Raw genomic sequence first — 21,041 nt, forward strand, 5'->3', positions numbered from 1 at the left:
GTACTGAAGACCTGACTTGGACCCAAAGGGGTGCGTAAGGCTTCCGTAGACAGCCGCGCGAGAGATTTTGGTTATACCCGTTAGAGACCCAACCCTGGAGCACAGGGAGGACACACGCCGAGGGCACACAGGCCACAGTGCGTTCTAGTTGGGCTGTGGAAAACTAGTGAGGATCTGGCCCTGCACAGGGAAAACCAAGCCTGCTTGGTTTTGCTTGCCGCCTCAGGGGGAGTTCATCCAGGCTCCTCAGTGCCATCTTTAAAATGGGAATAAAATGCCTGTGACCTTCATCCCTACTGTTCCTATCAAACTATGGATTCCGAAAGTGCTTGGTAATTTCCTCTTTATGACGGGCCTCCAGCAAAAGCAGGCCTACGGGAACGTCTGAACATCTGAACGTCTGAACGCAGACATTTTCAATAGCTTTCAAGTTGGCCTCTGGGCCAGGGCAGCCTTCTCCTCCCGCCTTCGGCGCCCCTCGCTTGTCCAGAACTCGCTCTCGAGGTTGGGGGTGAACCCGAACCCTCAAATCGAGTCGGCCTCCTTTTCCTTCGCCTGCCCCACCTCGGGAATGTTCTGGATCGGATCATTGGGAACGCATTACGGGGGGGGGGGGGGGGGGAGACAGTTGAGTCGCAGGCGTATGCTCTCCGCCAGATGCCCAGGGAGGGAATTCTGCCGCTGGCAGATGGAGAGAGGGACCCGCGGGGATTAACTGCCCCCAGCCCTGCCCAGGCGTGCCCCGGCGTGCGGTCCCTGCCCGCACAGCTCCAGCGGCCACGAGCCCGGCGCCCGCGGAGCCGCGCCGTCCGGGGCACCGCTGCGCCGCGCGCCCCTGGACCTGGGACCGCGAACCCGGGACGGGCGCGAAGGTACTCGTCACGGCGGCTTTCGTGGAGGGTGCCTGCTTCCCATTTTGGTCGTTTTGCCTTGCTTGAGCTGCCCGGTGGGTTACTTTGAGCCTTAAAGCCAACGGGGACTCGCGGAAGAGGGGAAACCCTGAACGATGATCCAGGGGGCAGCCGAGCCTCCTCTCCAAGGAGAGGTGATCCCAGAGCCACTCTGCGTCCCCGACGCTGGCCCCTTTAAGAAACCAAGTCAGTCCTGATGCGGCTGCTGTTTGTATTGCTAATCCCCAGGAGCCCCGTTTAAAAAAAAAAAAAAAAAAAAAAGGCAGAATAAAAGGGGAGGGGGGCGGGCAGCTGTCTCTTTAAATGTGATTTCCTTCTATTGTATTTGAATCGTGATCAGGAAAAAGGAAATGAAACCAGAGACAGAGGGAAGCTGAGCGAAAATAGACCTTCCCGAGAGAGGAGGAAGCCCGGGGAGAGACGCACGGGCCCCTCCCCGCCCCAGGCCGCCGCCCCCGGGCTGCCCTCGGCGGCGAGCTGCGCGCCGCGACCCGGCCGGAGGTGCGAGGGGCTCGGGCGGCCGGGCGGGCGCGCACCATCCCGGCGGGCGGCGCCAGCGCGCGAGCGGGACCGGGCGGCGGCGGCGGCGGCGGCGGCGGCGGGACCGCGATGGAAGGTTAAGTCCTGAGCGGCGGCGGCAGCTGCAGCCGCCCGGGGCCAGGCTGCGCGCTCCGGCCCCCGCCTCGGCCGCCGCGCGCCCGCAGCCCGGTGATTCGCTCTCTCTCTTTGGCGTTTGAAGGGAGCGCGGTGACTGTCCTTGAGCGCGGAGGGGCGAGCTCGCCGCCGGAGCGCCGGAGCAAGAGGAGGCTCAGGAGCGGCGGCGCCCGCGCATCCGAGGGGGTCCGAGCCCTCGCCGCCGGCCAGCCCCGCGCCACAAAGGGAGCGCCCCCGCCGCCCGGCACGCCGCCTCCCTCCCCAATGTCCTCGGCCATCGAGAGGAAGAGCCTGGACCCATCCGAGTAAGTGTGGTGCCCCTGCCCCTGTCCCTGTCCCTGCCCCCCCATGGCGTCCACGGCCCTGCGCCCCGGAGCGGCGGGGTGGCGCGGGCGGCCCGCGAGGCGGCTCCAGGTGCGCGCCCGCAGCCTGTCCTTGGCCCCTTCTGCCTTACGCGGGACTCTCCCTTCCTCGCGGGTGACTCCGGGAGGCACTGGAGAGGGACAGGGAGGAGGGCGGTAGGGACGGGGCTGAATCCCGCGCCTCCGTGGGCCCTTCCAGGTCGCTCGAGACGCTCCCCAAAGCCACCGCGGGCCAGAAAGTTTGCACCGGCGCAGGCATGGGCGGGGGGGGGGGGGGGGGGCTCAGAGCCGCGCAGGTGCAGACCTGAGAGCACCCAGGGCTTGGTTCTGGTCCCTTCTCCCCGATCGCCCCTTTCTGGCCCCCTTTCTCTTTGTCCATTTGGTATTGGAAAGGGACACATCCCCGGGGGGAGGCCTCTAGGGGTCCCCGACGGCCCCCTTCGCGATCTGCAGGTGAACCGAGTGTCGGCACGCGGGGAACAGGCGGTAAGGGGGTCCGACCGTCCACCTCGGAGCCCGCTCTGGCCTCCAGAGACTTCTAGAGCAGCCAAATCCGGAGTTAATCTGGGCGCAGGGACCCCGGCTCGGGGAGGCAGGGGGATGCGTGTCTTTAGAGTTAGTGCACCACTTAGTGTGTCTGTGTGTTGTTCCGGGTCAGGGGATCAGAGCTCTTAGGGGCGTTTGCCGCACCTGTTGGCTGAGCCAAGCGCTGGTTTGGACCGTTCGCCTATCCCGGTGTGTCCCCGCAAGCCCCTCCTCCGCTTTTCATGTGGGCAACTAGGGTTTTTAAGCTCTCATCTTCCCCTCCCTGAATGCCCTTGTTAGAGTCGTTAGCTGTCTGGTGTTGAGAATTTTTATTCCTTTGAAATCCCCATCTAATCCTTTGAAGGGATTTGTTACACAAGACCAAAGGAGCTGGTTAATAACTTGTCCATTTGCGCTTTTAAAAGGCATTTGTTTTGTTTTTTCTTTTCCTGCTTGAAAAGAATTGTGCTTTCCTGCTTTTCCCCCCACCCCCACCCCACTTCCATTTCAGCCTCCTATGGTGTTTATTTACCTGGAGTTCATCCTCCCTTAGCAGCATAAAAGCTCATCGTGTTCTCATAGCACAGGAAGTACCAGGATCCAAACAGAATCTAACCATCACAATTGGGTCTCAGAACAAAAACAAAACAAAACAAACCCGGCCTTTGGGCGGAAAGTAACTAAGGTTCCCTTTGAACAGTATGGATCTATGCAATCAAGAGTTGGGAGGGGAGGTTGTTCACTTTTTCATGAACCTAGAGTGACAGCTGAGCCTTGAGCTCTCAGAGGCTGGGCAAGACCATAGTGGTACCATAAAGGGAGTGAATTGCGTGGCGAGGTGCCTAATGCCTTTTCCATCAGCAGAACCCAGGCACTAATCCTTTTATTAGCAGATAAATCTGGGGGTTCCGTTCCTTGCAGGATGTTTGCTCTTTAAGTTGGTGCTTAGCCGCTCAGGTTAGGAGATTGAAGTTCCCTCACTTCTTTAGCTCTGCTGCCTGGTTGCCTGAGAAGAGAGGTTGTTGTGAGATGGACAGGCTAGTTGAGAAAGTGCTGCAGACACACACACACACCCACACACACACCCTGCACCCCGCTCCTCTCTCAAAGATTGTCAAAAAATTCGCCGGAACTGAGGTGGTGGTGGTGGTGGTATGCAGGTGTAATACTCCAGAAAGACTCTGGGGGAACATAAATACTAATTGGAGGGTGAATCCAATTAGTGGTGGATTGTCTGCTGGATTGTCCACCAGAGCCAGTGGTGTCATTATCATTTGTTAGGAGACGATGGACGGAGCCAATACCTATCCTGCCCTTGTCCATCTCATCTCAGGCCAGCACCGGGGCTCCTCTGCTTTGCATCTGCCCAGACTCCCAATCCCCCCAGATGCCTTGCTGTGCACTTGCCCAAAGTCAGCTTAGGGCCGGCGCCGCGGCTCAATAGGCTAATCCTCCGCCTTGCGGCACCGGCACACCGGGTTCTAGTCCCGGTCGGGGCACTGGATTCTGTCCCGGTTGCCCCTCTTCCAGACCAGCTCTCTGCTGTGGCCAGGGAGTGCAGTGGAGGATGGCCCAAGTGCTTGGGCCCTGCACCCCATGGGAGACCAGGAGAAGTACCTGGCTCCTGGCTTCGGATCAGCGCGGCTGCCACTGGAGGGTGAACCAACGGCAAAGGAAGACCTTTCTGTCTCTCTCTCTCTCACTGTCCACTCTGCCTGTAAAAAAAAAAAAAAAAAAAAAAAAAAGGTGAATTCATTACAAATTGTAGAGTAGAAATAGGAATAAATGATAAAAAAAACAAAGCTTAGGTCATCAAGATCAGCATCTCCGAATCGCGGATACCTGCCCAGGTGCGTGCTGGGGAGATCTTCAGCCAGAATTCACGAATGCAGAGACGTCTGCTGTGCAACCCGTGGCCCCCACAGCCTCCACGTCTGCTGTGCAACCCGTGGCCCCCACAGCCTCCCTGTGGGTGACAAGCACAGTTCCCTCCAATCTCAGCGAAGGGCAAATTCTCCTCTTCCTCAGTAGCTTGGCAGCATCAGCGTGGCCGAGGATCGGGGAAGTAAGAGACGCGGTTCGGGAGAGGGGTGGGGGGGCGCTAGTCACTTTTCAGAAAGGAGAATGGATGTCCTCAAAGGAAACCAGACAGGCTTTGGGGAACTCCTAAAACATTCAGGGTGTCCTCTCTCTCTCTCTCTGGTAAGTTTTCAGACACTGGCTTGGGCTTGGCTTTCCTTGTTTTTAGAACAACTCCAACTTGACTTAACTTTTCTAAATAGTCATAGGGGATACTTGATACGGGCACCTGAGGTTGTCGAAGTGTGTTTTGAACGCTGGGCGCCTGAGCCGGCCGCATGGTGCTGAAGTGCCACGGGCTCAGCTTTGTGGGCGCCGGCCAATTAAGACTCAAGGTCACTTGGTGATATAGCACCTGCTGGAAATAGGAGTCTCAGCTTTATTCCTCCAAAGTACCCAGGAGTAAACTCCCTTTGGGAATTTCACAGTTGGAAGAAGGTCCATTTTTAAAAGCATAACAGATTTGAAAAAAAAATTGATTTGTCTTGAATAAGGTTCTACAAAGCACTTGTTCATGATCACAAACCAACAAGTGCTAAGATTTTCCTGTGTCCCATTTAGTGCTAGAATTGTTCTTCCACTTCCTTTTATTTTCTTTTGGCTTATATATTTATGAAAAGATTTATGTATTTATTTGAGTTACAGAGAGGTAGAAGAGGAGAGAGAGAAGTCGTCCATCCACTGGTTCACTCCCCAAATGGCTGAAACGGCCAGAGCTGGGCCAGGCCGATACCAGAAGCCAGGAGCTTCATCTGGGTTTGCCACAGGAGTGCAGGGGCCCAAGGACCTGGGCCATCTTCTACTGCTTTCCCAGGTGCATTAGCAGAGAGCTGCATTGGAAATGGAGCAGCCGGGACTCACACCAGCACCCATATGGGATGCCAGCGCCAAAAGCAGTGGCTTTACCCACTATGCCACAGTGCGGGCCCCAAAGTTATTTATTTTAAAATGTAAAACATCTCATCTAAAATTAAACATCACTGTTATCCCTTCTCCACCCCCCCCCCCCCAAAATGTAAAACAAAAAAGTCCAGACTCCGGGGGAGCAAAATGAATAGGAAGCCTTTTTTTTTTTTTTTTAAGAATTATTTTATTTATTTTATTTGAAAGGCAGAGTTAGGGGGCGGGGGGAGTCTTCCATCTGCTGGTTCACTCCCCAAGTGCTGCAATAGCTGGGGCTGGGCCAAGCTGGAGCCAGGAACTTCTGGGTCTCCCACGTGGGAGCAGAGGCCCAAGCACTTGGGCCATCTTCTGCCTCTTTCCCAGGCCATTAGCCAGGAGCTGGATCAGAAGTGAAGCAGCCAGGGCCGGCGCTGCGGCTCACTAGGCTAATCCTCCACCTTGCGGCGCCGGCACACCGGGTTCTAGTCCTGGTCAGGGCGCCGGATTCTGTCCCGGTTGCCCCTCTTCTAGGCCAGCTCTCTGCTGTGGCCCGGGAGTGCAGAGGAGGATGGCCCAAGTGCTTGGGCCCTGCACCCCATGGGAGACCGTAGCGCGCCAGCCGCGGTGGCCATTGGAGGCTGAACCAACGGCAAAGGAAGACCTTTCTCTCTGTCTCTCTCTCTCACTGTCCACTCTGCCTGTCAAAAAAAAAAAAAAAAAAAAAAAGTGAAGCAGCCAGGACTCAAACTGGCACTCATATGGGATGCTGGCACTGTAGGCAGTAGCTAACCTGCTACGCTACTGCACCGGCCCCTACACGTGGCTTTTTAAATTATTATTATTTATTTATTCATTTGAAAGGCAGTTACAGAAAGGCAGAGGCAGAGAGAGAGAGAGAAAGAGAGAGAAAGGTCTTCCATCTACTGTTCACTTCCCAGATGGCTGCAATGGCCAGAGCTGCACTGATCCAAAGCCAGGAGCCAAGAACTTCTTCTGGGTCTCCCACATGGGTGCAGGGGCCCAAGCACTTGGGCCATCTTCTACTACTTTCCCAGGCCACAGCAGAGAGCTGGATTGGAAGTGGAGCAGCCAGGACTTGAACAGGCGCCCATATGGATACTGGCACTGCGGGTGATGGCTTTACCTGCTACGCTACAGCAGCGGCCTCTACGTGTGGCCTTTTAATGAAAGAACAGGTGTCCCTGGTTCCCTGTTGACAGATTGCCTGGATGAGATTTCAGCATCTGCTCGATTGCCTTCTACTCTCTGTTGGATGGTTCTTGTCCCCTCCCCCGCGCTTTCCCATATCAACTTTATCCAAGTGGGTTTTGCTGTTGTACAAATTTCATGAGAGGAAAGATGTCCATTTTAAGCTTGACAGTGGATTTGGGGCTGGTATTGTGGTGCAGTGGGTTAAGCTGCTGCTTGGGACAGCCGCACCTATGTTGGAGTGCCTGCTTCTGATTCGGCTTCCTGCTAGTGCACACCGTTGGAGGCAGCCGCTGATGGTTCAGGCAGTTGCGTCCCTGCCGCCCCTGTAGGAAACCTGGGTAGAGCTCCTGGGTCCTGGCTTCAGGCTGGCCCACCTTGGCTGTTGTGGCGTCTGAGAAGTGAACCAGTGGCTAGAAGACTCTCTCTTTCAAATAAACAAAAATAAACATATTAAAAAATCTGGAATTTGCTTCCAAGGATTCATTAAGAAAGCTGGGAAGCAGAAGTTCTGTGACAGTACTACTCCAAATAATAATAAAATAAGGAGCATCCCCACAGTGGTCTGGTGTAATTTTTATTTTGGGAAGAGAAATCAAGCTAGCATCATTTGGAACCCCGCTTCCTCCTTCTTCCCCAAGTGTGCTTCTGTGCAGTTGGGAGTTTGCAAATAGAGCTTGACACCCAGATTCCCTGGGGGAATTTGCAGATTCTTAGCGCCCTGCCTAGGCGGCTCTCCCTGGGGTGAGGCAGTGCCCTTGGGTCCTGGGTATGGGCGGGGGAGGGAGGAGAACTGTGAAGACCCACCAGGAGGTAGGAGGGGAGGGCAGGGAGGAGGAGAGGATGCTGGCCGTGGGAAGGAAACAGCGCCGCCTGCAGGTAGACCCACCAGGAGGTAGGACGGGAGGGTGGGAAGGAGAAGGGTGCGGCCGTGGGAAGGGAGCAGCGCCGCCTGCAGTTGCCCTGGACACCTTGATTCCCTGCGTTTACTAATAGGATCTGGGGTGTGAGGCCCAAGCTCTTGTGTCTGAACCCGAGGTTGCCCGGGCCTCTGCAGTCCACGTCCTTTCTGCTTTTGCCACCGGGAAGCACCAGAATGAGGCTCCCGGTGTGGCCCGGAGCGATCGCTGGCCGACTCCCCTCACCCGCTCATGCCCCTCTCCATCATCCTGACCCGTCCCTGACGCTCCGCCTCTCTCCAGGGAACCCGTGGATGAGGTGCTGCAGATCCCCCCGTCCCTGCTGACATGCGGCGGCTGCCAGCAGAACATCGGGGACCGCTACTTCCTGAAGGCCATCGACCAGTACTGGCACGAGGACTGCCTGAGCTGTGACCTGTGCGGGTGCCGGCTGGGGGAGGTGGGCCGGCGCCTCTACTACAAGCTGGGCCGGAAGCTCTGCCGGAGAGACTATCTCAGGTAGGGTCCCCGCCGCCCCTCTGGGGACACCTGAGTCAGGGAGCTGGTCCCCCAGTGCTGCCCGGGACGCTGACGGCCACTTCCTCCTGTCCCAGGGAGTGGGAACCACCAAAGTGCGCTCAGCGGCTCCCCCTAGGGGTCAGACCTGGGAAAAGGCTGGGGCGGGGCACACAGAACTGCCACAGGAGCTGGGGGTATTTGCATGGATAAGTTAGGGGGTGGCTTCTTAGGAGCTCAATTTATTTTACTCTTTTTCCCCCAAAGATTTATGATATGAAAGTCAGGGCAGCAGAGGTAAAGAGAGGTCTTCCATCTGCTGGTTCACTCCCCAAACGGCCCCTATGGCTCGGGCTGGACCGTGCTGAAGTCGGAGGCCTGGAACTCCATCCTGGTCTCCCACGTGGGTGCTAGGGGCCCAAAGACTTGGGTCATTTTCTGCTGCTTTCCCAGGCAGATTAGTAGGGAGCTGGCTCGGAAGTGGAGCAGCCGGGGCCTGAACTGGCGCTGCCGGCATTCCAGGTGGCTGCTTAGCTCCTGGCACCATGATGCCGGCCCCAGGAGCTCATTTCAGTACCTGGAAACATAGATAGGTTATAAATACTCTTTGATATGACTCCAAAATTGTGTGATAAGGAAGGTAAAGGTAGAACAAAGCATATTCTTGCCGTGGAGCTCCATGGTAGCAAGGTGATGGTCAACAGACATAAGGGTGCTGGGGTCCGTAGTGGCTTTGCGGCCTGACACCACTGCGTTCCAGCTATGTGGCTTGGAGAGGTTCCTTACCCTCCCTAAGCCTCGGTTTCCTCATCTGTGAAGTGGGGATCACAGTAGTAGGAAGAGGAGCAGGTAAAGTCCTTGGCTTGGTGCACGCATGTCAAGTCCTCATCAGCTGCTCTCAGAACCTTCCCTCGGGTCGGTCAGATTAGCAAGGAGGGGGAAGAAGAGAGGGCTAGGGCGGGAACCCTGAAATCCCAGGGGGACAGGCGCTGGGGACATCTCCTAGGCTCTGGGTTTCGATCTTGGCTGTGTGAACTTTCCAGGACTCAGCGAGCGTCTTTGCCTGGAACACCCCAGCATTGCTTGTCTCACACCAGCTGCCATGCAGACTCCGCATCTGTGCCCTGGGCTGTGGGATCTGCTCAGCTGTGCAGCTGTGGGTTTTGCACCCTCCTCCCGTGGCCCGGAGTCCACGGAGCGGGCAGCCCTAATACAGGAGGAGCCCACAGCCCGTGGAAATGTGTTTCAACTCCAGTTCCCATGGCTGCTAGGCCAGCTCTTCCTCCCAGACCTGCCCTCAGAGCATTTTGCATGAGAAAACATGAGGACACGGGAAGCTCATCTGTCTACCCATAGACCAGTGGAACAGGCTTTTCCCTTCCGCTCAAATTCTCTGATAAAGTCCTTGCAAATTTGGCAGTTCTGAGAGAAGAAGTGGGATTTTTCAGTGCCTGTGATGATAATTTTGGTCATTTTATTTTTTTTTAAAGCCACAAGAAAATAGATCGGGGATAGATACAGAGGTGGTTCTGCTCACTCCCTGTTTGCCAAATCAGTCACAAAGCAGACTGGTACACGAGTCCCACCGGGCCCCTGCCGACATCCCTGTCAAATCATTTGAATCTTATTAAATGAAGCGCAGATGCAGTAAGGTCAAAGAGCCCCAGCTTCTCACTATCTCTACGGTTTTATATAACATTCGAGAACAGAGCCAGTGCTGCCTGGGCTTGTTAATCTTTTCCATTTTCAAAAAGGAGAGAAAAAAATAGGCTGGGAGAATCCAATGTTAATTAACTTGTGTCTTGGTGACATGAAATAATTCTTCTCCCCGCTAGATTCCTCGGCAACATGTTAATTAACTCCGTGTTGGTGCCGGGGCGTCCACAGCCATCCTTTAATATTTATATTATTGTTATTAAAATGGGCAGCAGAGAGCTTAAGACGTGACACCTCTTGACAGTGGAGAAAAGATTACTCTTTGCTTCAGGGATGGTCGTTTCGCTGTGGACTTGTTTACTTGCGTTCTTAGCATATCTGGTGGGGTCTGTTTAAAAATGTTTTAAATTTATTACTGGAAAGGTAGACAGAGTCCTTTCATCTACCAGCTCATTTCCCAAATGCCTGTAACAGCTGTGTTTGGGCCAGGCTGAAGCCAGAAGCCTGGAACACAGTAGCACGTGTGTGGCAGGTACCCAGGTTCTGCTGTCTCTGAAGTACACAGAGGCAGGAAGTCGGAACCAGGAGCGGGGCAGGACTCAAACCCAGGCAGTGTGACAGGGGATTCGGGCGTCCCAAGCAGTGGCTTCACGGCCGCGCACAACACCCAGCCCCTGGCGGGGCCTTTGGACAAAGCCGTGGGAGGAGTGACCCATTGCGTCCTCTGAAGGGTCCAGCCCTTCTTGCCCCAAGGTGACTTTCTGTGGCTGGCCTGCCGTTCTGGTCCTTTCCAGACACGTGTGGCCTCACGTATTCCCCAGGCTCCTATGCTGAACCTCAATCCTGCTGCTGGCAGTCTAACAGGGGCTGTTAGTGCTGCTATCCAGCCTGGATCCCCTTGGATCTCTCTCTCCCTCTCTCTTAAACATTTTTTTTTTTTGAAAGGCAGAGTGTAGAAAGAAGAGAGAGAGAGAGAAAGAGAGAGGGAGAGAGACAGACAGACAGACATCTTACATCTGCTGGTTCACTCCCCAGTTGGCCTCAACGGCTAGGGCTGGGCCAGGCTGAAGCAGGAGCCAGGAATTTATTCTGGGTCTCCCATGTGGTTGTCAGGGGCCTATACACTTGGGCCATCTTCCACTGCTTTCCCAGGTGCATTAGCAGGGAGCTGGATTGGAAGTTGAGCAACTGGATCTGGAACTGGCACTCATAAGGGATGCCAGCTTTGCAGGCAGAGGCTTAATGTGCTATGCCACAATGCTGGCCCCTGGATATCTCTCTCTTTCTCTCTCTCTCTCACCAATTTTTGTGTGGTATCCCTGCCCACCACCCCTGCTGCTTGTACTTTCAACAGCCAGTATCTTCAGCTATTACAGCCAGAAGTGCCCTATGGATTCTTTGCAAAGTTTCTGGAAAATGGAATGAGAATATACATTTATGTTGGTGCAAAAAATTTTGAACTCTGTGTAGTTTTCTCATAATATGCATTCTTATAAACTGTTTGAAGACCAACCTCATATGCATGGATTTCAGAAATCTTCTGTGCCAAAATAAAATGATCTTAAATTCCATTTTCCATTAACCTTTTAAAAATTATTTATTTTCATCTTATTTGAAAGCGAGACAGAGATCTTCCATCTGCTGGGTCTCTTACCAAATGCCTGCAACAGCTGAGGCTGGGCCAGGCTGAAGCCAGGAGCCTGGAACTCCATCTGGGTCTCCCACATGGGTGGCAGGGGCCCAAATACTTGAGCCATCACCTGCCGCCCTCCAGGGTGTACCTCACCAGGAAGCTGGAATGGGAAGAGGAGCAGGCGGTTGAACCTAGGCACTTCTGTGTGGGATGTGAGCATCCCAAGCCCCACATGCCCACCACCCCACGGCATTTCTGAAGAGTGCTTTGTCTGCTCCATCACTCCTGCAAACTGACCATAACAATGGCAGACTCTAGGTCCCAGAGGCCTGCATCCCTGCCTGTGCCAGGATGACATGGAGGCTTAACTTACACTCCAGGGGTCCCGGAGCTAAAACTCGCCTCTCAGTCACGTTGCCTGAGATTCCAAATGGGCTTGACTTCCCCCTACTCTGTCCATTTTCTCCTCCGCCTCCCAGGTGTCCTCTGAAAACACATCCTTAGTAAATCAGGTGCACACAAATCTACACCCCAGGCTCTGCCTGAGACACCCAGGTTTGGTGCCGGAGCCCCAAGTTCAGTGTCAAGTCCTGGCTTATTTTCACGATTATTAGAGGCTCTGAATACCTGAGCAGGAGGAGGCTAGAGGGGCCTTCTCTTCCAGTTCCCTTGCATTAGAGCTTGAGGCACAGAAACCTGGAGACACCGTGGCGTTGGCCCCGGTCACCTGGTCCACCGGAGGTGATGCTGGGACCTGCACTTGTCTCCCAAATGTCAGCCCGTGGCCCTTCCCTTCATTAGCTGCCTGATGTGCGCTGTAATTTACCCCCTGACTCCCCTTTAATAAGCTGCCTCCTTCCTTACGGCTCTCGCACCCCAGGCAGTTGGAGTCGGTCCAGGCACACTGTTTTCTCAGCCGTTTACCCTTGCTCAGGCCCCAGCTCGACTTAGTGAACAGTCAGGAAAGCAGAACCGTCTTTCCACTCGGTGACCTCCAGTGTGGCAGGTACCTGCGGCTCCACCATCTGCTGCGTTGGCATGCGCGTTCTCCACCACTAATGAGCCAGCTCCCGGGCGGCGCCGCGAACGTGCTCAGATCCTCAGATGGAGAGCGGGCCTCGCAGGGAACTTGCCGGTCCTGACTCTGAACACAGAGCTCCCTGCTCAGAGACTGCGTCTTCACCAGGCTGCTCATTTTCCCCAAATGTTGCAAAGCTTGTCGCCCGCCCTCATGTGCCCCTGCAACCTCTCAGAATGTACCAGCTGACTCTCCGGTATTCTGAAGTTAGTAAGAGCTTCCTAGGAGACCCGGCATTCGCTTAAAACCTTCCTAAAGCTTTCACGTCGAAACCCCCCGCCATGCGTGGAAGCGGCCTGTTGGAGCAGCGCTGGCGCACAGTCCGCGCGGGCGTGGCCCCTCACTGCGGGAGCTCTGACATGCGCTGTTTCATCCTTCCACCAGTCCCTGAGGTGGGTGCCGCCATCACTGCCGTTTCATTCACACCGAGGAATCCGAGGGCGCAGCGGGGTCGTTCAGGGACTCGGGGCTGGTCTTCTGGCTCCAGGGCTTACGAGGGCACTTCACCAAGTTTCTGGAGGGGCGAGGGTTTGATGCTTGGGCTACGTCCCTGCTTGGGATGCCTGCATCCCATATCAGAATGCCTGGTTCAAGTCCCGACTCCTCCACTTCCAGCCCAGCTTTCTGTGACCCATGGGAGGCAGAGGATGATGGTTCAAGGACTTGGGCCTCTGCTACTCACATGGGAGACCCAGATGGAGTTTTGGCTCCTGGCTTCGATCTGGCCCAGCCCTGGTTACTGTGGGCATTTGGGGACTGAACCAGCAGATGAGAAATCTCTATGTGTGTCTCTCTGCCTTTCAAATGAAATGAAAATTAAAAGTTCCTGGAAAACTGGAATTAATATTTGGGTGCATCAACATTTTGAAATCCAGGGACCAGCATTGTGGCACAGCAGATTAAGCTGTAGCTTGCAATGTTGGCATCCCATATGAGCACGGGTTCGAGTCCCCGGCTGCTCCGCTTCCGCTCCATCTCCCTGTTATTGCACCTGGGAAGGCAGCCAAAGATGGCCCAGGGACTTGGGCTCCTGCCACCCATGTAGGAGACCAGGATGGAGTTCTAGGCTCCTGGCTTCCATCTGGCCCAGCCCAGGCCATTGTGGGGAGTGAACCAGCAATTGCCTTTCAAATAAAAATTCTTTTAAAAAAATTTATTTTAGAAATCCATGCATACTTTTTTGCCGGCGCCGTGGCTCAATAGGCTAATCCTCCACCTTGCGGCGCCGGCACACCGGGTTCTAGTCCCGGTCGGGGCGCCGGATTCTGTCCCGGTTGCCCCTCTTCCAGGCCAGCTCTCTGCTATGGCCAGGGAGTGCAGTGGAGGATGGCCCTAGGTGCTTGGGCCCTGCACCCCATGGGAGACCAGGAAAAGCACCTGGATCCTGGCTCCTGCCATCGGATCAGCACGGTGCGCCGGCTGCAGCGGCGGCCATTGGAGGGTGAACCAACGGCAAAAGGAAGACCTTTCTCTCTCTGTCTCTCTCTCTCACTGTCCACTCTGCCTGTCAAAAAGAAAAAAAAAAAAAAAAAAAAAAAAAAAAAAAAAAAAAAGAAATCCATGCATACTTTTTTCATCAACTGCTTTTCCCATGGGCTTCTTGAAAGTGCCTCTTGTGTCACTCCAGTCTTGCGAGCTGATTCTCAAGCCCTCCCCTGCACCAGTCACCTGGAAGAGGCCCTAGGCCTCCTCCCCGGAGCACCGCGTGGGCTTGGTGGGTGGGGACTGAGACTTTGCGTCCCTAACAGAGTTCCCAGGCCGTGCTGATGCGGCTGGTCGCCATCCCAGCGCTTTGAGAACCACTGTGCTGAGCCCTGCGGTGTTGTCTCTCCCACCCCGGCCCTCAGTACTGCTCAAAGTGAATGACCGGTCAGCTGAGGCCTGGGAGAGACCCGACATAAACGTGGGAAGAGCGGCTTCCCCAGAGGCTCCTGCCCCCAGGGACAGGAGGGCCCGGGACTTCAGAGCTGCCCTTCACCATGCTGGCACAGCTTGCCCTGTGGTCTCCGAGGCCTGATTACCTGCACCGCGAGTGTTGCACCAGGCTCCCTGCAGCAGGGCCCTGTAGCTGAGGGAGGGATTCGAGGCCAGTCCGACCCCCTGGGTGGGTTTATAAGCTGATGACATGATCGAGGGTGGGAAGCTCACCATGATGCTCACTGCACCCGTTTCCGGTCTGTTCCCTCCAAGGGGCCCCGAGGGCTGTGCCTCAGCCCAGTCCAGGCCCCGGGAGCAGCCAGAGGCACGGAAGAGCTCAGCACAGTTAGCAGCTATGCCAAGCACCGAGGCAGGAGCCAGAGTCCCCTCTGCATCCCATAAGACACCTCGCCCGGCCGCCGCCCCGGGGTCCGAAGCTTCGCAGCTTCCTGCCACCCTGGTGGAAGTTCAGCCTCCCTCCCGGCTTCGTCCCCGCCTGCGTCTTTGTAGCTTCTCTGTTTTCTCCCGCCAGGCTGTTCGGCCAGGATGGTCTGTGCGCGTCCTGTGACAAGCGCATCCGCGCCTACGAGATGACGATGCGGGTGAAAGACAAGGTGTATCACCTGGAGTGCTTCAAGTGCGCCGCCTGCCAGAAGCACTTCTGCGTGGGCGACAGATACCTCCTGGTCAACTCCGACATAGTGTGCGAACAGGACATCTACGAGTGGACTAAGGCCAACGGGATGATGTAGGCCGGGGTCCTCGCGGGCCCTGAGGCCGAGGCAGGGACAGAGGACAGAGCCCCCCTCTCCCCCCTGCATCTTTTGGGGTGGGGGCGTTCCCAGAAGATACGGTCTCCGTGGGGTCCTCACTCTTGGGCACTTTGGGGATTTGCGGGTGGGGTGAGGCATTTCTTGGGAGACGATGGGACCTTCCTGGCCAACAAGACATGGCACTCGAGGGACCTGTGGCAAGGATTGAGACTGGTGACAGAGGACCAGCCGTTGGGGAGAGTTTCCGGCCACGGCCTCTCCCTAGTAACTGACAATGATTAGTGAAGAGAGGAGCGTCTGGGGGGCAAGCAGGCAGGGGCCGCCTTGGGGGAGTTTCCCACCACAGAGAGGGCGCTCGGTGTAAAGGCTTGGGGTGACCTTGATGCTTGCAGACTTGGGATGTGCAATTGATTTCTTTCCTTCCTGGATCTGTGACAAGTCTGTTCCAATCCCTGTCCTAACACGGGCAAGGACAGAGAGGAGAGTGGCCATCCTCCTGTTCTTGGCCACCTTCCCAAGCCGTTCCCTCTGGGCCCAAAGGGATCTGCATGGAGATGCATTTCAGTTGACGATGGAAACCACAACTTTTAGGCAAGGATGTAAGACAATGAATCACTGTTTTTAGACACCTTCGTATTGAGGGCTGGGATTCCAAGGATCGTTTCTATACAAAATGTAAATCTTAAAAAAAAAAAAAAAGTTGTTCAACTATTTTATTATCTTAGATTATATCAAAGTATTTGTTGTGTGTAGTAAAAAGAAAACAACTCCGCAGACTTAATAAAAATGATGGACTAAAATGCAGTGTTTATTTGATAATGACTTATAATTTGGGGTGACAGGAAAATGGTCTACTTCATCTCTGGTAGAGGAGACGCAAATAACAATTTCCTTTTAGGTCAAATAAAAACTTGCATGTATTGCAAGGGCTGCTGTGAGGGAGGACCATTGCTGTATTACCGGCAATTATATAACAGGTCATCGTGTAGCTCAGAGGGATGGAGAATAATTAAATTGTTATTGTAAAATGTGCATTTCTCTTCAGCATTGTGTAGAAGGAGTGGAAGGCAAGCTCATTGCCTTTGGGAAACGTGTAACCTAGAAAGGACGCAAATACATAAAACAGATTCCCTTGGGAGAGAAGGTAATTACCTCGTTTGAAATGTGGCAAAGATGCTGAGCTTGACACTTCGATTTTCCGAGACGTGTGTCTCAGGGTGTTTTATGACAAGTGGTTAAGAGGACCTTACTTGGAGGGTTTCTAACAGGCACCTCCCTGTGCGGGTTTGCCTTCACCCCCAGCCGGGCTGCCGCCATGAACTGATTCAGAGCGCCACCTGCTGGTCGTCACCTCAGCTCCCTCACCCAAGAGTCAGGAGCAAAGAACAAACCTACATGAAGGTTATGCTTGTCAATTATTTCATAAAAATATTGAAAGACACCTTGAGATGTGTCTAATTATCAAGGCCAGAAATACCCAACTAAAGCTACAGTTAATTGAGTGTGAGACGCCTTTAAATCTCCATCCCTGAGGCGTTTGGATTTTTGCTAGAGGAGAAATCGCAAGACGACACTTCTGGTATGCCGAACCCTAGGAGGAGGAAATATGACTGTGCAGACTGGCCTATTTAAGACAAGTCCAATTAGCCTGCGTGCCAGCAGCACAGGTGGTGGGCAGGGGTTGCCAGCGAGTGGATGCTTGTTCTAACTCAGTGCTTCCCAAAGTGTGGTCCCTGAACCTGGGAACCTAGTAACATGGATGTGGGGCTGGGTGCTTAGCCTAGCAGTTAAGATGCCAGTTAGGACACCTGCGTCCCGCATCAGAGTACCTGGGTTCAATTCCCGGCTCCGACTCCTGACTATGCTTCCTGTTAATGCAGCCCCTGGGAGGCAGCCGTGGTGGCTCAAGTACTTGGGCTCCTGCCACCCATGTGGGAGACCTGGATTGGATGGGTTCCTGGCTCCACCTGGCTCAGTCCCAGCTGTTGGCGGGCGTTTGGAGAGGAAGCCGGCAGATGGAGCTCTCTCTGTTTCTCTTGGTTTCTCTGCCTCTCGAACAACAAATTAAAAACAAAATGTGAGTCTTTAAAAAAATGTAAGCCCATAGGCCCATCTCAGACAGACTGAGTCAGAGGCTCTGGGGACAGGGTTTGGCGACCTGTTCTAGCCAGCTGTAGAGATGTGGTGGCTCCTGCTCAAGCTTGGCAATGGCGATGGTCACTATTCGACCCGAGAGTCAGTAATGCTTCCACAGGCCGACAAATGCTGTCTACCCAGGAAGAGACAGAGAGAGGGAGAGGGATAGGGAGAGGGAGAGAGAGCAAGCTACCACTTGCTGGTTCACTCCCCAAACATCCACAATAGCCGGCACTGTGCCAAGCCAAAGCCGGGAACTAGGAATCACCTGCTGGTCCCCCCAACCCCTGCCAGGGTGGTACTGGCAGGAAGTTGGAATCAGGAGTGGAGCTAGGATTTGAACTGCAGTGCTCTGATATGGGATGCTTTTTTTTTTTTTTTTAATTTGAGAGGTAGAGGCAGAGAAAAAGGTCTTCCATTACTGGTTCACTCCCCAAATGGCCGCAATGGCCAGAGTTGAGCTGAAAGAAAGCCAGGAGCCAGGAGCTTCTTCCGGGTCTCCCACACAGATGCAGGGGCCCAAGCATTTGGGTCTTCTTCTATTGCTTTCCCAGGCCATAGCAGAGAGCTGGATTGGAAGAGGAGCAGCCAGGATTCAAACCAGCAACCATATGGGATGCCGGCACTGCAGGCAGACAATTAACCAACTGTGTCACAGCACTGGTCCCCTGTTATGGGATGAAGTTGTCCTGAGAGGTATCTTACCACTACACCAAACAATGGTCCCAATAGATTTTTTTTAAAAAGAGTTACTTATTTTACTTGAAAGGCAGAGGTACAGAGAGAAGGAGAAACAGAGAAAGTCTTCCATCCACTGGTTTACTCCTCAAATGGCCACAATAGCCAGAGCTGGACCAAGCCGAAGCCAGGAGTCAGGAGCTTCTTCTGGGTCTCCCACATGGGTGCAAGTGCCCAAACACTTGGGCCATCTTCTTCTGCTTTCCCAGATGCATTAGCAGGGAATTGGATTGGAAGTGGAGCAGCTGGGACTTGAACCAGCGCCCATATGGGAAACCGAAGCTGCAGGTGACAGCTTAACCCGCTATGCCACGGTGCTGGTCCCAAGCTTTATATTTTCATCTCTATTGTAGTGCACCACATGGAAGATTCAGGAAAGCAGCCAGTACATTTACCATCCTCAACAGAACAGTGACTAACATTTTCCACTGGCCAGTGGCACCATCTTACAGAATTATGGATGCACAGGCAGTCCTGGAGCCCAAATGTCTAGCCCACAGCTCCCTGAAGAGGGAGGTTGTGTAAGGAGTTTTGGAGAGGCACCAGCTCGGAGTCTCCCCTGCCAGGCCCGGCCCGAATGTGGGAAGCAGGTGCCTAGAGCCGGCCCCCGCGCCCTTCCCAGGCCCTTGCTCTGGGTCAGCCGTTTGTTGGAGTGTTTTGCTTCCTTTCACCTCATTAACATCTTCTGCTGCCATTCAGCTGCTGTCTTGGGTGACTGTAGTAGAACCACTGCTTTTGGAGACAAGTTTGGACTCATACAAAGTTAAAATAGAGCGGTCAGGGTGCAGGGCGGTCACTGGACACAGCAGCTGAGATGCTGCTTGGGACCCTGTGTCCCATATCAGACTGACTGCCTGAGTTTGAGGCCTGGGTCCACCCCGGAGTCCAGCTTCTTGCTAGTGCGCACCTTGGGAGAGCAGGTGATGGTTGAAGTCCCTGCTACTCATATTTGAGACCCAGATGGAGTTCCTGGGTCCTGGCTTCAGCCTGGCCCAGCCTGGCTGTTGTGGGCACTGGGGCCTGGGGGTAAACCAGTGGATGGACAATCTGTCTGACTCTCTCTGTCTCTCAAATTAAAATAAACAAATTTTTAAAAAAAATTAGACTTCATTTGGGAAGAAGGGTTTATCTTAAATCAACCTATAAATTCTATATCATCACTCTCCTTGGCCAATGTTGCACACATGGCCAAGAAGGGATGCATAGTTACAGGATGACCGGGTAAGAGAGAGGCTGGGTAGATAAATAGGAGAGAATTGATGGAATGTTTTGCAATTTTGAGAGTAACTAGCAAATCAGATTCAAGACAGAGAGCAAAAGCCCAGGAACACACAGGTGCAATTTGAAGAAGGAAAGAAGCAGAGGAGAAAGATCGAGCAGCCCTTGGTAGCACACTACTGTCTGCTTGTCAGTTTTCCTGTACTTTTGACCTTAGCCATGAAGAACGCACCGCAGGCAAGCAGCGCCCCCTCCACACGCCCCCCACCGAACGTGAACAATGGGCAGGGGTGCAGAGGGACTCGCTGCTTGAATCCACTCACTGCCAGTCTCTGCAGCGGGGTGTTTCTCAGCCTATAAGGCGAGCTCACTACGGTTTCTACATTTCCTGTGTGACTAGGGCGGAGATCAAGCCTTCTGGCTCCGGGAGGTGTGTAGGGTTCCCGGGGCCTGTGTCGGAGCTGCTGTGTTTTGTTTCCACATCTCAGATTGAGTGAAAAGAGGTTTCCAAACACTGAAGACACTTCCGTTTCCTACCAGTGGCCACGTATTAATTCTTCCGGAAAAAAAAAATCATCATTTCTCTGAGTTAATAGAATCTTTGAAGCCCAATCAAGTCAATTTTCATTGTCACATTGTGATGCTTTTGAACCGGGCTCCCTGAATTATCCTGTATGGTGACCCCAGGAGAATCAGCCCATCCCTCCTTCCCCACTCATTCATTCCTGAGCAGCTCCAGGCAAACGCTCCCCGTCCATCACCCCGTGAGTGCAGCCGGAGCCCGTGAGAGCAGTGTCCCAGAAAGATCATGCATCCAGAGCGCTGATTCGGCCTCTAATAGGGAGCGTGTCTTGGGGAGGATCTGTTTCCTCCTTTGAAAAGGGGGAACCGAGGGTGGGTTATCTCTAGGCATTTGGTAGTCACCATCTGGTCCAGACAGCTAAGTATGGAAAATAGGAGCAGGATCTCCCTCTGAGAGGTCCCCAGCGATTCTCACCTCCCCCCGCATGGAATAGGACCGACGCGTCCACCTGGGACGATACAGCAGAAAGCAGGAAATGTGCTAGGTCACACAGACGCATGCTGTCACTTGGGTCACTAACAAGTGATCACAAAGATGTGCGGCCTGGAGAGGCCGGTGGGGAAGAGGAGCTGAGGACCCCCGCCGGCAGCCGGCACTCACCGGCCAAGCCTGGGACAGAGCCGCTGGACGCCAAGACGCTCCAGCCCCAGCTGTCTTGCTGGATGCGGCCTCATGGGAACCCGCCCCGACCTACCCACTGCTCCCGGATTTCTGACCCATGGCAATCACCTAAGAGAAATCACCAGTGTGTCAAGTAAGCCACTGAGTTTTGGGGTAATTTGTTGGGCATCAAAGTATAATTAAATACATTTAGAAACTTTGATAAGCAACCAGAAAGGGTAACTATTTGTATAAGGATATTAAATTTAGCCTTTTTCTTTTGTATGTCTTTTTTTTTTTTTTTTTTTGACAGGCAGAGTGGACAGTGAGAGAGAGACAGAGAGAAAGGTCTTCCTTTGCCGTTGGTTCACCCTCCAATGGCCGCCGCGGCCGGCGTGCTGCGGCCGGCACACCGCGCTGATCCAATGGCAGGAGCCAGGTGCTTCTCCTGGTCTCCCATGGGGTGCAGGGCCCAAGTACTTGGGCCATCCTCCACTGCACTCCCGGGCCACAGCAGAGAGCTGGCCTCGAAGAGAGGCAATGTCTTTTAAAATTTTATTTTCCTGGTCATCCACTTGTTATTGTACTGTGTTACACGAGAGTATCAATCCACAGGGGATTATAAGATTCCAGAATTTTCCAGAGGTAGGTAAAATGACTTAGGAGCCACTA

At 54.0% G+C, this 21,041-nt stretch overlaps 1 protein-coding gene across 4 annotated transcripts; it reads left to right on the top strand.

Annotated features, from left to right (window-relative positions):
- The first annotated feature begins 642 nt into the window (after positions 1–642).
- Positions 643–15,894, top strand: LMO2 (LIM domain only 2). Of its 4 annotated transcripts, none has more exons than XM_070071915.2 (4): positions 787–946; positions 1,651–1,870; positions 7,825–8,040; positions 14,854–15,894. In XM_070071915.2, the coding sequence occupies exons 2-4, from the start codon at positions 1,830–1,832 to the stop codon at positions 15,071–15,073; spliced, it is 477 nt and encodes a 158-aa protein (XP_069928016.1). In that variant the 5' UTR covers positions 787–946; positions 1,651–1,829; the 3' UTR covers positions 15,074–15,894. The 4 variants fall into 4 exon arrangements, with proteins under 4 accessions (XP_069928019.2, XP_069928016.1, XP_051681896.1 ...); XM_051825936.3 differs by lacking the exon at positions 787–946 and adding an exon at positions 1,256–1,412; XM_051825935.3 differs by lacking the exon at positions 787–946 and adding an exon at positions 1,366–1,527.
- Positions 15,895–21,041: the final 5,147 nt, after the last annotated feature.

Source organism: Oryctolagus cuniculus, chromosome 1, assembly GCF_051225735.1.
Source record: "Oryctolagus cuniculus isolate XC-2025 breed Fujian yellow rabbit chromosome 1, ASM5122573v1, whole genome shotgun sequence".
Classification (NCBI taxonomy): Eukaryota; Metazoa; Chordata; class Mammalia; order Lagomorpha; family Leporidae; genus Oryctolagus; species Oryctolagus cuniculus.

What these genes read in the sequence shown, in the direction of transcription:
- LMO2 (XM_070071918.2), top strand. Translation starts at nt 658, where the DNA reads ATGCCCAGGGAGGGAATTCTGCCGCTGGCAGATGGAGAGAGGGACCCG. An exon ending in TGCCTTGCTTGAGCTGCCCG is followed by an intron (nt 947 to 1,650) that starts GTGGGTTACTTT and finishes TGGCGTTTGAAG; the next exon opens with GGAGCGCGGTGACTGTCCTT. An exon ending in AAGAGCCTGGACCCATCCGA is followed by an intron (nt 1,871 to 7,824) that starts GTAAGTGTGGTG and finishes GCCTCTCTCCAG; the next exon opens with GGAACCCGTGGATGAGGTGC.